Source organism: Trematomus bernacchii, unplaced genomic scaffold (genome assembly GCF_902827165.1).
Source record: "Trematomus bernacchii unplaced genomic scaffold, fTreBer1.1, whole genome shotgun sequence".
Taxonomy (NCBI): domain Eukaryota; kingdom Metazoa; phylum Chordata; class Actinopteri; order Perciformes; family Nototheniidae; genus Trematomus; species Trematomus bernacchii.
The window spans coordinates 1,131,932-1,148,730 of NW_022987531.1; the positions used below are offsets into that span (position 1 = coordinate 1,131,932).

The 16,799-nt window shown below is 42.2% G+C and overlaps 1 protein-coding gene across 1 annotated transcript; it reads left to right on the plus strand.

The window, feature by feature from the left end:
* The first annotated feature begins 836 nt into the window (after window positions 1–836).
* On the plus strand, window positions 837–16,424 carry pcca (propionyl-CoA carboxylase subunit alpha). Its single transcript, XM_034121683.1, has 23 exons — window positions 837–927; window positions 3,298–3,375; window positions 3,531–3,578; window positions 4,057–4,125; window positions 4,281–4,394; window positions 4,611–4,664; window positions 5,168–5,299; window positions 5,774–5,810; window positions 6,168–6,246; window positions 6,886–6,988; window positions 7,256–7,350; window positions 7,589–7,739; window positions 8,619–8,762; window positions 8,989–9,063; window positions 9,203–9,271; window positions 9,885–9,960; window positions 10,063–10,276; window positions 10,933–11,035; window positions 12,963–13,061; window positions 13,191–13,244; window positions 14,024–14,164; window positions 15,120–15,197; window positions 15,451–16,424. Exons 1-23 carry the CDS (start codon window positions 874–876, stop codon window positions 15,517–15,519), a joined length of 2,136 nt encoding a protein of 711 aa, XP_033977574.1. The 5' UTR covers window positions 837–873; the 3' UTR covers window positions 15,520–16,424.
* Window positions 16,425–16,799: the final 375 nt, after the last annotated feature.

Here is a 16,799-nt window from a genome sequence, read left to right on the forward strand (position 1 = left end):
ATAACTCCAACAATTGGCCTAGCAACGGCTTAGCAACCCCATTGTTTTGTTATTAAAATGTATCTATATATATTTATACACATTCTCACGAGATCTATCAGGGGTCATTGTAAGTTACAAAAAACCATATCATAATCTCGCCTAGGGCACCAAAATGTCTAGGACCGGCCCTGGGCAGACAGACAGGTCTCAGTTGGTTTGGTGTCCTATGCTTACTTTTAATACTTGTAAATAAAACTTTTGGCCCGTAATTTATTTTCCTCATTGTAGCGAACAGAGAGGGGGGGTGGGGGGGATATATCCAGTCTCTGAGTGTTACGTTATTATGAGAGTGCTCTCATACAGTACTTGTTTGAATCTGAAATTGTATGTAGGCTAGGCCTATTTATATAAATATATAAATATGTGTGTGTGTGTGTATATGTCCGCATCTGTAGCCTGTTATTGTCTCATTATACCGCACTGTGAATTAATTAAAAGTAAATATATAAGTCATCATGAAACCAGTTCTGTCCATCAGACAGAGTGCTGTGCCTCCTGTCATCATTAACGGACGTCTCTTTAAAAATTACCGCTCAGAGGAGAAGATTTCTAATTTCTCTAACCGCCTGCTGCTTCCCCTCCTCTCTCCTCGGTTCCCCTCCTCGACTCCTCCGTTCGCATCTCCTGTGGGCGGGACTAAGACACGAGGATAGGAGTCGAGGAGGGGAATTAGAGAAATGAGAAAGGGCCTAGGACTAGTTAGTTGCTATACTTTTCAATAAAGTTAAGTTGAAAAAAATGTTAACGGTGTTGACGCCTCTCTCTCCACCACTCATGTCTCTTCAAAACTATTACGTCATCACGTCAGTCTGTGGGTCACAGTTTGGCAACATGGCGGCGCACAGGCTCTCTCCATCACTGAACAGACTGCTGTTCGCGGTAAAGGTGAGCAGCTTACAGGAGTGTGCAGAGCGCGAGCTCGGTGGACACACAGAGAGCCGTGTGTTTGCTGTCAGCACGCGAGCGAGGCGGCAGCTGTTAGCAGAGTTCTTAGAATGCTAATGACAGGTGAAGCTAGCACAGTCCTGAAGGTTCTTGAGAGATAACGCCACATTGCTAACATTAGAAAAAAGTTTGTTATCAAAGCTTGACAGGTACATAATGGTGTCCTGCGTTTCTTGAGTCAAAAAGAGAGTAACGTAAAGCCGGTGTGACTTTGACTCAGACAGAGGCTGCGCGTCACGCTGGCGTTACGTCTGATCCGATGCAGCTGAACATAAACACATTATACTGCCCTGTGTAAACCTTTGTAAATGCATTGTGTTTTACCTCGCTGCATCGCTTACAAGAGTCCAGACTGTTGCTGCAAAGTGTTTTTATTTGACTGCCTCCTTTTAAAAGGTCTCATGCTTGACCGGGTCAGCCCAGTAGGGGGCCCTCAAGTAAAATGACTGTTTGGCCCCTCAACAGATTTTCTGAAAAAGCAAAACAAACTGTCTTCAACTCAGACATAGCATGAATTATTCATTCTAACACTGACCTGCATGCTGAGGTAGTCATAAGTCAGAGGGTTTTTGCATGTTAAAGTTAATCGTTCCCATGTATGCAATCCAAAAATATAAAGGCATTTTGACTGTATCTCTATATTCTCTACAAACCACTGTGCTTTAGTTTGGATACAAGCTGTACTTTTTAACAAGTGTTGTGTGTGCACAGTGTGTTTTCCACTCAACAACCAGTACTTGTGCATTACTCATTAAGTGGCGCTGTAAAACTGTAGCTTTTGCATCAACGTTGGCTTCTTCTTCTTCATACTAACTCCAAGTAGCAAGAACGCTTCAAAACATTTTCATGTTGAGTAGGAGTAGATTGTAGCGTTTAAATTGATGATTTATTCCTTTAAGCAACATGCACCATAATGAATGATAAGTCTTCAGTTCCAATCCAGAATGGGATCAGACAAAGGATCTCTAGACTGTCCAACTCATGTATTGTTCACATTCTTTTTTTAACCTTTATCTAGAGCTGGGCAATATGACTATATATAATTTCATAACAATATCAAATGTTTATCATATATATTTGTCTATCTCCTTTCTATCACGTTGGGGCTTAGTCTATATTTATTTATTTAAAAAAAAAAGATTCTTTGTCACTTAAAACTTTAAAATGAGAAAAACTTAATTCAGAACTTTTTATTTGTCAAACATTCACACACGAGGAATATAATTAATACATAAATAAATATGCATACAAATCAAGTTTTGAAATGATCTTTTTATACATATATATGATATTATATTACATTACATTGCATTTAGCTGATGCTTTTATCCAAAGCGACAGAATCATATAAGTACATCAGGTTTCATAGAGCCAAAACATTTCAAGTGCTACTCAACTAGCTTTAGATAAGCCAGTCCTTTGTTAGTATATAAGTGCTTTGTTAGTATATAAGTGCTTTGATAGTAATTGTATTGCTCGAAGTGGAGTCGAAAGAGATGAGTTTTCAGTCTGTGCCGGAAGATGTGTGAGCTATCTGCTGTCCTGATGTCAATGGGGAGCTCATTCCACCATTTTGGAGCCAGGATAGCAAACCCACATGTTTTTGCTGATGGGAACTTGGGTCCCCCTTGCAGTGCTGGTGCAGCGAGCCGTTTGGCTGATGCAGAGCGGAGTGCACGTGCTGGGGTGTATGGTTTAACCATGTCCTGGATGTAGGAAGGGCCAGATCCATTCACAGCATGGTACGCTAGTACCAGTGTCTTGAAGTGGATTCTAGCAGTTACTGGAAGCCAGTGAAGCGAGCGGAGGAGCGGTGTGGTGTGGGAAAATGTTGGAAGGTTGAAGACCAGACGAGCCGCTGCATTCTGGATGAGCTGCAGAGGTCGGATGGCACATGCAGGTAGACCAGCCTGGAGGGAGTTGCAGTAGTCTAGGCGTGAGATGATTAGAGCCTGGGCCAGAAGTTGCGTCGCTTTCTGGGTCAGGTGCGGACGTATCCTCCTGATGTTGTAAAGAGTGTATCTGCATATTTTGGGAATATCGCCCTGCGCTTCATTGAACAAGAAGGGAAACTCCCATTATACCATTAACCAGCCTAAATCATCTGAGCATAAAGGTCGTTTTTCTCTCAACATCTTTACATTTGTCAAACATATTCAAATAGAAGGTGATAAGCAGAATCAGGAATGGTTCTGATTAAATCATCCACACCCTTACACATATACTTATATTAATAGTAAACCTAATTGTATATAATAATGAAAATGTGTAATATAGTCGCTGAATATGGTGTATCTTTGTGTTTTGTAGTATTCCTCATTCCAGTCCAGATGCTGTGCAGGACACTGCTACGCTCACTACTCCACCGTCTCCAGTCCCAGTGAGAAGGTAAACATCTGTTCTCTCATCAGCAGCTATTAACACTGAAGAAACTGTCCACATTTGATATTGAGAGGCAAGATGTGTTGTGTTTGACATATATGTCTGAAACTAAATGACAGGTAAAGAAAGTGAAGAAAGTCCTAATCTGTTTCCTTCCTCAGACCTTCGATAAGATCCTCATTGCCAACAGAGGAGAGATTGCTTGCAGGGTAAGAAACACAGAGAGTTACTGTACATTAACATAACAAAGTCTTACTAAAGCCTGACCTGGCACCACTCCAAAATAATAGAGGAACATATTTATTTAAACATCAAAATGGAAGGTAAGAACTTGCAATACAAATATGCAATTAAATCAAGATCATTTTATAAACATCAAAGTAAATGAAAATGTCCAAAAAGTAAAATAATTGTCACATATTGTGCACATTGCACTACAATATATAAAATGTATATCACAATAAAGAAATACCTTGGTGTGTTATTAAGATATGCAGAATTTCACCGTTGAAATGGTTTGGCTGCTGATCGTAAAGGGAATATTTTTGACCACGAACTTTGTTAATAGTTTATTTCCATGTTAACACATTGCAGCCAGTACCTATACATATAATCGCCAGCATTGTATGCTATCACATTGACTATAGAGTGAAGCATGAGCGTTAATGTTGTATGTTTTCTCATCAGGTGATCAAGACATGTCGCAAGATGGGCATCCATACTGTAGCTGTCCACAGCGACGTGGACTCCAGTGCTGTGAGTCCCCCTCTGTTCATCCACTTAGGAATCAGGGTGGAATATGAGGAAATGTTCATATTGTATTTCCTATGAATTCGTCTTACTGAAAACTGTTGCATGTCCTGATGCAAACAAACAACTGTCTTCTTCTTCCCTGTGCATGTTGTATCTAGGTTCATGTAAAGATGGCTGATGAAGCGGTGTGTGTTGGCCCCGCCCCCACCAACAAGAGCTACCTCAACATGGACGCCATCATGGAGGCCGTCAGAGCGACTGGAGCACAAGCTGTAAGCTTTTCAATCACGCTTAATATGACACTATATGACAGCCATAGGAGACATGCAATAAGTGTTCTGTACTCGATGAACATGCTCATAGACAAAATAAACAGATCATATTGTTGCATCATCAATCTGCTGAGATGATTGATTGAAAACATCCTTGGCTTTATACAGTATGCTCACAGTTATAGATTTGTGTTTCAAATGTTTCCCTCTGTAAAGGTTCATCCTGGCTACGGGTTTCTGTCTGAAAACAAAGAGTTTGCAAAGCGACTGGTGAGTAATGACTTATTTCCTTTAACACATCCTTTACTACAACAAGTTCAAAAAGAATGAAAGACAAACAGCTTTAACTCTGATTTATTCAAACGGTCTTTGAACTATTTATGGTTTATTTGATTCTTAACAGTAATAATTGCTATTTAGGAATAATAAAACATTTTTGAGAAAAAGCACAAGTAATTCAAATGATTGTTAGTGTTTATGAAACTACACCTCCAATCAGCGTGCAATAGCACTCTGATTTGTATTGAATCCAAAATAAAGGTTTATGAATTGATGTTTGAAAGAATCCTTCCTCAGTCAGACGGCACACGTGCATCAGATTTATACTGAGCGTTTTATCTTGCTTTAATAAAGGTATTTATTCAAATGTTGAACTGTGGCTTTGAATCACCAGACTCAAATGTAGTAGTGATCAGTTCGGTAGTTACTTATCTACTTACTACTTCGGTAGTCTGATCCGCCAACTTTCATGGTGTTATTATTTTTGTTGCTAGGCAGCAGAGAACGTGGCATTCATTGGTCCAGACACCCATGCTATCATGGCAATGGGGGATAAAATTGAGAGCAAGCTGATCGCTAAGGCTGCTGAGGTCAACACCATCCCAGGATATGATGGAGTCGTCAAGGTATGTGCAGCAAGTGCAGGAGATCCAAGCTCCTTCCTCCCTTTACATTTACAATGTGATAACATTTACAAGATTTAAAAAATCAGGATTATTGTTTACAGACAGTGGACATTAGTAAAATGTTGTTTACTTGTGCCATCATGTGCCGCACCGCACTCTGATGCAGACAAAGCAAGTGTGAAATATATTTGCCCAAGGGTTGTAGAGATATCAAAACTTGGAAACACACACACACACACACACACACACACACACACACACACACACACAGACAGACAGACAGACAGACATTTCAGTACTCACAAACAACCTGAGAGATCTAATCAAACCACACTACACAACACAGTTTAAGCAAGAAGCTGCTTAAATCATGAAACAATCATGACAGTCTGGTGACAGTTCAAAGCATTGATGACATATCCATAGTTTATCATCCGTAATAATAATAACCCTCTCTCTCTCTCTCTGTGTCAGACTGCTGAGGAAGCCGTGACCATCTCCCAGCAAATTGGTAAGTTTTCATCATTTGGCACGCTAACATTGTGAGAGATTTGGTGGACTGCAGCCTGACAATCCTGATCACAAATTAAGAACAGGAGATAATGAAGCCCCGAACTGCCATTGCATAAATGTCCCTTAAAGCTGTCAGACTGTATCTGTATCTCTACTTTACAGAACTCTGTTTGCATGGACGGCAGCTGTCTGCCACTTTTGGATATAGCAGTGTTGGATATATTTGAGATGGCTGCAAGACGTGGAAGATGTTTGTTTATCGTGTGTGTGTGTGGTTAAAGCAACCAACACGTTTTTTCACTCGTTCATATGCATCTTTTTTTGTGATGTTGATTTATCTTTTTCTTGTTGCTAGGCTACCCGGTGATGATCAAAGCATCGGCAGGAGGAGGAGGGAAAGGGATGAGGATTGCCTGGAATGATAACGAGACAAGGTGTTGTATTCCTGTGTTTCTGTCACGCCTTTTAAACAACAATGTCTTTTTTTAATCACTTCATCAATGCTCAACACTGAAAGCTGATGCAAACTCTCAACTTCCTGTAGACATGCATAGATGCTGCGTAGGAGGAAAGTCCATAGGCAGAAGAAAAGAAAATTGCCAAACTGTCATTACCTTCCAGAGAAATTGATTAGTTACACCACAATCCTTAGACATTATGTGAAGAAATTGCTCTGCTCTTAACTACTTATTAATAAATCAGAAATGGTATTGCTTAAACAATGTGGCAGTTACTCTGCTTCCACAACTACTGTTCAGTCTGTGTCACTTAAAAGACTTAAACAGTTAAACCGCAGGGCCAAAACCTTTCATTGCAAACTGTAGCTCAATCACTACTACCAAATGTAATAATGACTCCTGCTGCTCTTTGTGACTTGGTTCTACCTCACCTTACTCTCCTTAAGTCACCTTTCTACTTCCAACACCTCAGCTACTCTTCTGACCTACTGCTGTTATCAATAAGTCCTCTTTACACTATTATTACAACTACTACTACTACGCACAACTGGAGAGACTGCTGTTGTATTTCCTACCTGTAATTCTGATGCATCCCCTGTGTGTGTTCTGTCACAGGGAAGGTTTCCGCTTCTCGTCTCAGGAGGCAGCGTCCAGCTTTGGAGACGACCGGCTGCTTATCGAGAAGTTCATCGACAACCCCAGACACATAGAGATACAGGTAAAACCAGTGGGGACATGTTGCTAAGAACAGTTACCTCAGGACCGGTCTTAGGTACTTAGGTTTTGTGTTGTTTCTTAAGCTAAACAAAGTGTATCAGATCAGCTTGTCACAATGCCGAAGACGGGGCTGTTTCTCAGAGAAACTCATGAACTTTCTGGAGATACCTGGTTAAATAAATACATAATTAATGCAGCAGAAATGTGAATCCAAATCTAACAACAACAACAACAAAATGAATACATTCCTATTTCCTGTCTGTGTTAGGTTCTGGCTGATAAACACGGTAACGCTCTGTGGCTGAATGAGAGGGAATGCTCCATCCAGAGGAGGAACCAGAAGGTGGTGGAGGAGGCTCCCAGGTCAGTGAGGAACTGCTGTTTGTATGTCAGGCTCATCTGAGTCACAGCCCTACAGTGCATTACTTCAAAATGTAATGCAAAAGGGCAGACCGCTATCATGTTGTAATGCTGCCACATCTGTTAAATAAAGGCACAAGGAGTTTTCTAGTATGTATCCAAACAGATAGGAGGTTTGTTGAACATTAGGCCGTAGAATATGTCCCACTGAGTGTAAGTGTGTATTGTTGTTTGTCTCCAGTACCTTCCTGGACCCGGAGACCCGGCGGGCGATGGGGGAGCAGGCGGTGAAGCTGGCCAAGGCGGTGCAGTACTCCTCCGCCGGCACCGTGGAGTTCCTGGTGGATTCCAAGAAGAACTTCTACTTCCTGGAGATGAACACAAGACTGCAGGTCAGTGATAGGCTGTGTGTGACTCCCTTTTTTTTTTAACAAGAACTAGAAGCTCTTTTTCATGTGTGTGAGGGATAAGAAAATAAATACATAAGCAAGAAAAACACAAAGAAAAGAGAACTAGCATATAGATATAATCAACCAACACGGCTCTACTAAGCTCTACTACACCCTCCAGTGGTGAATGAGGTCATTTAAAATGGAGGGGGGGGGGTGGGGGTGTGTGTGTGTGTGTGTGTGTGTGTGTGTGTGTGTGTGTGTGTGTGTGTATGTGTGTGTGTGTGTGTGTGTGTGTGTGTGTGTGTGTGTGTGATGTGTGTGTGATGTGTGTGTGTGTGTGTGTGTGTGTGTGTGTGTGTGTGTGTGTGTGTGTGTGTGTGTGTGTGTGTGTGTGTGTGTGTGTGTGTGTGTGTGTGTATGTGTGTGTGTGTGTGTGTGTGTGTGTGTGTGTGTGTGTGTGTGTGTGTGTGTGTGTGTGTGTGATGTGTGGTGTGTGTGTGTGTGTGTGTGTGTGTGTGTGGTGTGTGTGTGTGTGTGTGTGTGTGTGTGTGTGTGTGTGTGTGTGTGTGTGTGTGTGTGTGTGTGTGTGTGTGTGTGTGTGTGTGTGTGTGGCGAGGGAATTGTAGGTCGATGCGTGTTACTCTTTATATATACAGTCTATGGTGTTACTCCATCTGTTACCAGGGCTCTTCAGTTCAATTGAACTGCTGTGAAAGAGACGATACTGTAAGCCAGTATATTTTCCACACCACTAATGAATTGACTCATGTACAATAATAGGGACAGATATGTTTATATATGTTTTTTTGGCATATATTGTATAGACAGTACAGAGATTACATTAGGCCTCAATCTCCTCTGTTTAACCTTTGACCCCAGGTGGAGCATCCAATCACAGAGTGTATCACTGGCCTGGACCTGGTGGAGCAGATGATCAGGGTTGCTAAGGGTTACCACCTGAAATATAAACAGGAAGACATCCCAATCAACGGCTGGGCCATCGAGAGCCGCGTCTACGCCGAGGTGAGTGAGACGTTATGATCCTGGTGTATGGGTGGATTCTGAGGAGAAATTACTATATGTCGTAATATTGGAACATTTTTTAAACATGTGACAATGTTTTTTATCTAAAATTGGGGTTAGGAGGATTAAAGAAAGTTCATTCTTCTGTTCATTTTTTGTTTACATAACATTCTGCTAAGCTGTTTTTTCATTGGTTCATCTGTTTCTCTATTGTTTGTTCTCTCAGGATCCCTACAAGTCTTTTGGTCTCCCCTCCGTTGGACGTCTGTCTCAATACCAAGAGCCCCTCAACCTCAGCAATGTAAGAAGACTCAACCATAACCTACTGACACATTAGAGATGAACAGAGGAGCATCAGACCCTCCCTCAGATTCTGTACTTTGTGGTTTTTTTCTCACACACCACCCACTAGTCTGAACATCTTCTCCTCGCTCCATCAGGTCCGTGTGGACAGCGGCATCCAGGAGGGAAGTGACATCAGCATCTACTACGATCCCATGATCTCTAAGGTGTGTGATTATTGGATATAAAATGGATTTGTAAATGGTTTGTTTCTTATTTTTTAGGAAAGAAAGACTTTACAAAATGTCAACGTTAAAAAATTATGATTTTGCAATAATTTCCTCTGATATAATTAATTATATCAGTTATAGATCCCAATTTGGGAAATGATTTTGTCACAGCAGCATGTAGGTTAGATATGCACATGAATTAAAACAAAAATAAATAAAATAATTAATTAATTAATTAAAGTCAATATATACCAATAGTGAAAGATATACAATATATCTATTGAGTATCTATTGAATACACAATACAAATATACAAAATTGAAGGCAGTGTACATTGTCATCAATCTCACAAAATGTAAACATTGAGTAGAATAAACAGTTCACATTTGAGTAAGCAGAATAATTACAGTTTGAAAATCCTCCAGGTACCACCAGAGAACAATGTATACAGATGAGTGAAATAGTGTTTCAGAGAAGGAGAAAATGAGTGGGACACAAAGAGCAACTCAAGAACACTATGGAGCGGTCTGCTGGCCAGAGTTGAGTTGCTGTATAGACTTAACGCTTTGGGCAGGAATGATTCCCTGTGTTGTGGATGTGTGTGTTGCAGTTGGTTACATATGGAGCTACGCGAGCAGAAGCCCTGGCAAAGATGGAGGACGCTCTGGACAACTATGTGATCAGAGGTACACAAACACACCTTCACAGAGATCAGCCAAGACACAAAGACACTTTTTAAATGTGCATATATTTCTTCCTGTAGTGAAGTTTGGTAATTTTCTCTCCAGGTGTCACCCACAACATCCCCCTCCTGCGGGAGATCATCACCCACCCCCGCTTCATCTCTGGTGACATCACCACCAACTTCCTGCCGGAGGTCTACCCAGAAGGCTTTAAGGGTCTGCAGCTGGGGGCCGACAGTCGCAGGGAGCTGCTGGCGTCTGCTGCAGCGCTGCACATCACCGCTCAGCTGCGCTCCCAGAGGCTGCTGGGGGACCTCAGGTGAGGGCCACAGATCCATGGGGGGGGGGTCCAGTATAGGGCCTAATCTGCTACCAGAGGTGGGAGAAGTTACAAGTACAAGTCCTGCAATCAAAATGTTCCTCAAGTAAAAGTAGAAAAGTATTGTCATCAAAATATAGTGAAAGTAGCGACAGTAAAAGTAGTCATTGTGCAGATTGGTCCATTTCAGAATAATATATATGATATGTTTTATAATGATTGATCATGAAAGTGTTCTCAAAGCTGGTAAAGGTGCAGCTAGTTTGAATGACTCTGTATACTGCAGGGTAGCTTGTGAATTTACTCCAGGTGGAACTAAAGTCTGATTTAACACTTGATTATATTTCACATCATTCATCCACATCTGTAAAGTAACTTGAAGTATTGAATAGATGTAGTGGAGTAAAAGTACACCATTTAGCTCTGAATTCTAGGGTAAAAGTACGAAGTAGCAAAACATACTCAAGTAAATTACAAATATCTCCAAATGAAATGTACTTTGTTACTTTACACCACTGTCTGATACACAGAGTCCATATTTCTTTTAGAGGCTCACCACATTATCAACATAGTCAAACTGAAAACACTGACTGTCACTGAGCCTATTTCAATATGGAGAGATCTTTTATTGAAATGGATCTTCATCTGAGTTGCAGGGTGTCCTCGGCCCCTGTGGAGCTGAGCCGCTGGGACCTGGTCGTGGAGCTGGAGGAGGGAAAACACTCTGTGGAGGTCACCAAGTCAGGGAATGTTTATACTGTGAGTATTTAATAAGCATCCAGGAACAAATGAAATATCTTTGTTTACGACAAACGAGTGTCCCTGAAGCACGAGGATAAGAAAGTCACCATCAAACAGGCATGCTAGTTCATGTTTGTGGGTTGTCATATAAAACATTATCATGTTATCAACTGTGTCAACCTGAGCTCCAGAGGATGAGATGAAGATCATTCAGCAGGGATTCATGTTACTGTAGTCTTCATCAGTGTTCGTGCATCTGGACACCTCTCAGTAGACTCTGTGTCTGTGTCTCTGTCTGTGACTCTGTCTGTGTCTCTGTCTGTGACTCTGTCTCTGTCTGTGACTCTGTCTCTGTCTGTGACTCTGTGTCTGTCTGTGACTCTGTCTCTGTCTGTGACTCTGTCTGTGACTCTGTATGTGACTCTGTCTCTGTCTGTGTCTGTGTCTCTGTCTCTGTCTGTGTCTCTGTCTGTGTCTCTGTCTGTGTCTCTGTCTGTGTCTCTGTCTGTGTCTGTAACTCTGTCTGTGTCTCTGTCTCTGTCTGTGACTCTGTCTGTGACTGTCTGTGTCTCTGTCTGTGACTCTGTCTCTGCCTGTGACTCTGTCTCTGTCTGTGACTCTGCCTGTGTCTGTGTCTCTGTCTGTGACTCTGCCTGTGTCTGTGACTCTGTCTCTGTCTGTGACTCTGTCTCTGCCTGTGACTCTGTCTCTGTCTGTGTCTCTGCCTGTGACTCTGTCTCTGTCTGTGACTCTGCCTGTGTCTGTGTCTCTGTCTGTGACTCTGCCTGTGTCTCTGTCTGTGACTCTGTCTCTGTCTGTGTCTCTGTCTGTGACTCTGCCTGTGTCTGTGACTCTGTCTCTGTCTGTGACTCTGTCTGTGACTCTGTCTCTGTCTGTGTCTCTGTCTGTGACTGTCTCTGTCTGTGTCTGTGACTGTCTCTGTCTGTGTCTCTGTCTGTGACTCTGTCTGTGACTCTGTCTCTGTCTGTGACTCTGTCTCTGTCTGTGTCTCTGTCTCTGTCTGTGACTCTGTCTGTGTCTCTGTCTGTGTCTGTGACTCTGTCTGTGTCTCTGTCTGTGACTCTGTCTGTGTCTCTGTCTGTGTCTCTGTCTGTGACTCTGTCTGTGTCTGTGACTCTGTCTGTGTCTCTGTCTGTGACTCTGTCTCTGTCTGTGTCTCTGTCTCTGTCTGTGACTCTGTCTGTGTCTCTGTCTGTGTCTGTGACTCTGTCTGTGTCTCTGTCTGTGACTCTGTCTGTGTCTGTGTCTCTGTCTGTGTCTCTGTCTGTGACTCTGTCTCTGTCTCTGTCTTTGTCTCTGTCTGTGTCTGTGACTCTGTCTCTGTCTGTGTCTGTGTCTGTGACTCTGTCTCTGTCTGTGACTCTGTCTGTGTCTGTGACTCTGTCTGTGTCTGTGTCTCTGTCTCTGTCTGTCTGTGTCTCTGTCTGTGACTCTGTCTCTGTCTGTGACTCGGTCTGTGTCTCTGTCTGTGTCTCTGTCTGTGTCTGTGACTCTGTCTGTGTCTCTGTCTGTGACTCTGTCTGTGTCTGTGACTCTGTCTGTGTCTCTGTCTGTGTCTCTGTCTGTGACTCTGTCTGTGTCTCTGTCTGTGACTCTGTCTGTGACTCTGTCTGTGTCTCTGTCTGTGACTCTGTCTCTGTCTGTGACTCGGTCTGTGTCTCTGTCTGTGTCTCTGTCTGTGTCTCTGTCTGTGTCTCTGTCTGTGACTCTGTCTCTGTCTGTGTCTGTGTCTCTGTCTGTGACTCTGTCTGTGTCTGTGACTCTGTCTCTGTCTGTGTCTCTGTCTGTGACTCTGTCTGTGACTCTGTCTGTGACTCTGTCTGTGTCTCTGTCTGTGTCTGTGACTCTGTCTGTGTCTCTGTCTGTGTCTCTGTCTGTGACTCTGTCTGTGACTCTGTCTGTGACTCTGTCTGTGTCTCTGCAGGTGGAGGTGGATGGAGAACAGGTGGAAGTCAGTGGACAGTGGAACCTGGCCTCCCCCCTGCTGCCACTCAGCATCAATGGCACACACAGGATGCTACAGGTAACACACACACACACACCCCATATCTTATTTACCACACAGAGCGTGGTGAGGGCTGAAGAAACTATAACAGATGAAACTTTAGATACGTCTGATGCAGTGCTGATGATCTGTTGTCTTCTGTTTCAGTGTCTGTCCAGAGATGCTTCAGGAAGGATTGACCTGCAGTACAAGGGCACATCGGTAAGATGTCTACACACACTTGAATTGTGTATCAACACTTCATCACACAGGCTGCTGTCTTAGCAGGCTTTAATGCAGAGTGTAGTGTTAGCTTACAACTCTCAAACACAGAGATCAAACGTCATTCTAACCTCAGCCAGAGGCCTCTGAGGAGCAGATGGAGGGCAGGAGGGTCTTCAGTGATGAAGAGAACGATGGGTGGGAGTTGTGCAGCTATCATGACTGTTGTTTTAAGATAATGTTGATTACATCTGTCATTGTTAAGTTCCACATACTGGTTCTTAACTGATTCGTAAAAGTACTTGTATAGCAGCCTACTGATCAATAGTATGCTTTATTTTGTATTTACAGTGAATGTATGAACTCCAAACAGAGGGGTTTAAGAAGAGATGAGCACATACATCACATGCATGTACTTTGCTTTCAGTATCTTTGAGGCTGTGGCTCTGGGGGTAAAGGGGAGTCCAATCAGAGGAGCAGTGGTTCAATCAAAGATACTGAGCCCCATGAACAGTCAAATGAACGCTCCAATGAGCAGATCAAATTGTTAGGTGGTAAAACATTGAAACATAAACAGTAGCTGTTGACTTTAGCTCACGCTCTCTGCATAAATGTGTCATAAATGAGTCATATAATCTCATTAAAAAAGTAAAGACTTTATGTACAGATTCTCCAGGGACCATTCTTGTTGATGCTTATACATTCTACCTGGTATCTGCCAAGACCTGCAAACAAACAAACATTGCTCTGTTTCTCATCCTCTGTATTTCTGTCTCCAGTTTAAGATCCGTGTTCTGTCTAAGCTGGCTGCAGAGTTGAACTCCTACATGCCAGAGAAAGTTCCAGAGGACACCAGCAGCCTCCTGCGCTCCCCCATGCCGGGCACCGTGGTGACTGTGTCCGTCAAGCCTGGAGACACGGTAACACATGATGAGAGCTTTACACACCGGCAGCCACAGTGCACAGTTCTTATTTGTACCCGGGGTCACCTGACTGATCCATGTTCCAGGGTACACTGCAAACTGCCATGCTCTGTGACCTCTGTCTGTCCTTCTTAGTTTGGTCTAGGCCTCTGAGTTCCAATGAAAGGAAATATTGATGTTAAAGCATAAAGTGAAGTTTTACACAAAAGAGTGCTTCAGTTGTGACTTGCCCTTATCCTGTTTCAACGTGCACAAATCCAGCTCCATCAAGACGTGTTTTTCCCCAGTTTCTTCCCTTTTTAGTAGGCCAACTGGAAGTTAGCATCTCAAGGGCTGCCTCGACAAAGAGCAAAGGGATATTTCCATTGCTTTTTAGAATATTGCATAAAAAAGATTTGTGGCAAACACGTTTTACTTACACATTTTGTTCAGCAGGATAATCTACACATATTACAAATACTTGTATGATTCAGTGCCTTGCTCAGGGGCATCACAGGGCCCAGAAGGTGAACTGGGAGCTCTCCAGGTACACTCCATATTTTAGGTCTGGTCGGCGACCCTGAGACCCACAGTCCAAGCCCCTACTGACTGAGCCACTGCTAAGCTAAAGGCTAATGTTGGGCTTGTTCACATTTTTCCACAACATAATGAGACTATCTCTTCAGCTTGTGTCAATGACTATTTCAGGCATCCAACCAATAACACAATCACAAAAACATTGACTTCCATACAAGGGTAATGGAAGTCTTTTTTTAAAGATTTATATACAATATATTGTTTGGAAAAATCCCATTTTCTTTTTTATCGAGGGACGCCTTGCACTTCTAGTGTCCAGGTTGGCCTTCAACAATCTGTCATCACTGCACCGCTCTGTTCAGCCAACACTATTCAGCCATTGTTCTTTTTGACTGAAACTGTGTGTGTGTGTGTGTGTGTGTGTGCGTGTGTGCAGGTTGCAGAGGGTCAGGAGATCTGTGTGATTGAAGCCATGAAGATGCAGAACAGTCTGACTGCTGCCAGGGGAGCAAAGGTAACAACATGAACAGTGACAGAGAACTAACAGTCATCATTGTTCGTAACTAATCTAGTTCATAGATTATAAGGCTTGTTGCTAAAATCAGTGAATCCCTACTCATGAATATAAGGTCCACCAAATAGTTGCCAAAGTGATAAATGATCAGGTGGAGAAGATTTTAATGAAACATGTAAAATAATAACATTCTGAATTGGCCTTTTAAAGTGTTCATGTTTTAATGTTCACCCGTGTGTGTCCTGTCCTCCAGGTGAAGAGTGTGCACTGTAAGGCGGGGGAGACAGTGGGAGAGGGAGACCTGCTGGTAGAGCTAGAATAAATCTTGACCTTTGACGTGTGACATCATCACCAGGAAGAGCCTTACCCCCTCTGAGTCCTCAGAGGAGGATCCACACTGAAACACACTGGACAATAACAGACGCTCCATCATGTTGCCAGTGGTTACTCTCCGGAGAGCCCCCCCCCCCTCACCACCATGACGATGACTCAGCAGTCTGCTCCACATGTAACACTAACCCTGCAGCTGCACAGAGCTCATGTAAATCTGTCCATGCTTCTGTTGAGTGTGTTTTCTAGACCTGATTGTTTGTGTTGTTTTTGGAGTCAGTTTAACCACATTTCAAAAATATTGTCCCGTTTCACCCTCATGCTGTTTGCCTTGCAGATAGCTTCAGTTATATGCCAAGGTTTTTATGTCTGCTTCCAATAATATGGACTTGGACCTTTGGTGTGTAAGCTGCTCATGACTCTTCCAAATGTTATTTTTCTTTGATTTGAGAACCAAAAATACATTTAATTGGATTAGAGGCAGACATTTTAAGAGACAGATATCTCAATTGTAGTAAAGATACTGCGCTCATTCTTCCAACTGTAACTGAATGAACTTCTAAATGAACAGTTAGATTTAGACTGGAGAATGTTCTGGTTTCCATCCTGTGCTCTGGAGTCAGGTTTCCTGCTGTTGGGGGGGTCCTTTTGTCTCCATGGTGCAGGTCCAGCCTTGATCAGACCTCACTGAACCGGTGTATTTATATTACAACCAACTTACATCTGTTTAACAATAATGTGACTTCTAGAAGCAATTGGCTGACCAGTGATGATTTAGGTTAGGGTTTCCTTATTAGAGACAGAACACTTTAGCAAACATCTTTCATCTGTAATTAATGTAGAGGACTTTTTTTAATGTAATAAAACTTTGATTCAAAATAAACACTTATCAAAATATAAAATGGGATTAATATTTTCTATGAACCATGTGGTGTACTGTGTTAATCTGACAAAGTGTGTGCCTTAACCCTTAGATGCATAAGTGGGTCTTTTTTGACCCGGTGAGGTGGTTTTCTTGAAGTATCTTTGTAATTACATTTTTTTATCATTTCATATTCCAGCTATTCCTCAAAAAACATGTTTTGGATATCATGCCATTCAAATTTTAAGAAATTGTAGTTTTTGTATTTCTACCCCCAAGCTTCCGTAAGTGGGTCAAAAATGTAAAAAAAAGTCAAATTTATAAATAGTGGAAAATTAAATATAAAATATTTCTAGTGTGAACCAAAATATAATACTAAATATTGTACAAGTGATTTTTCTTAACCAAAA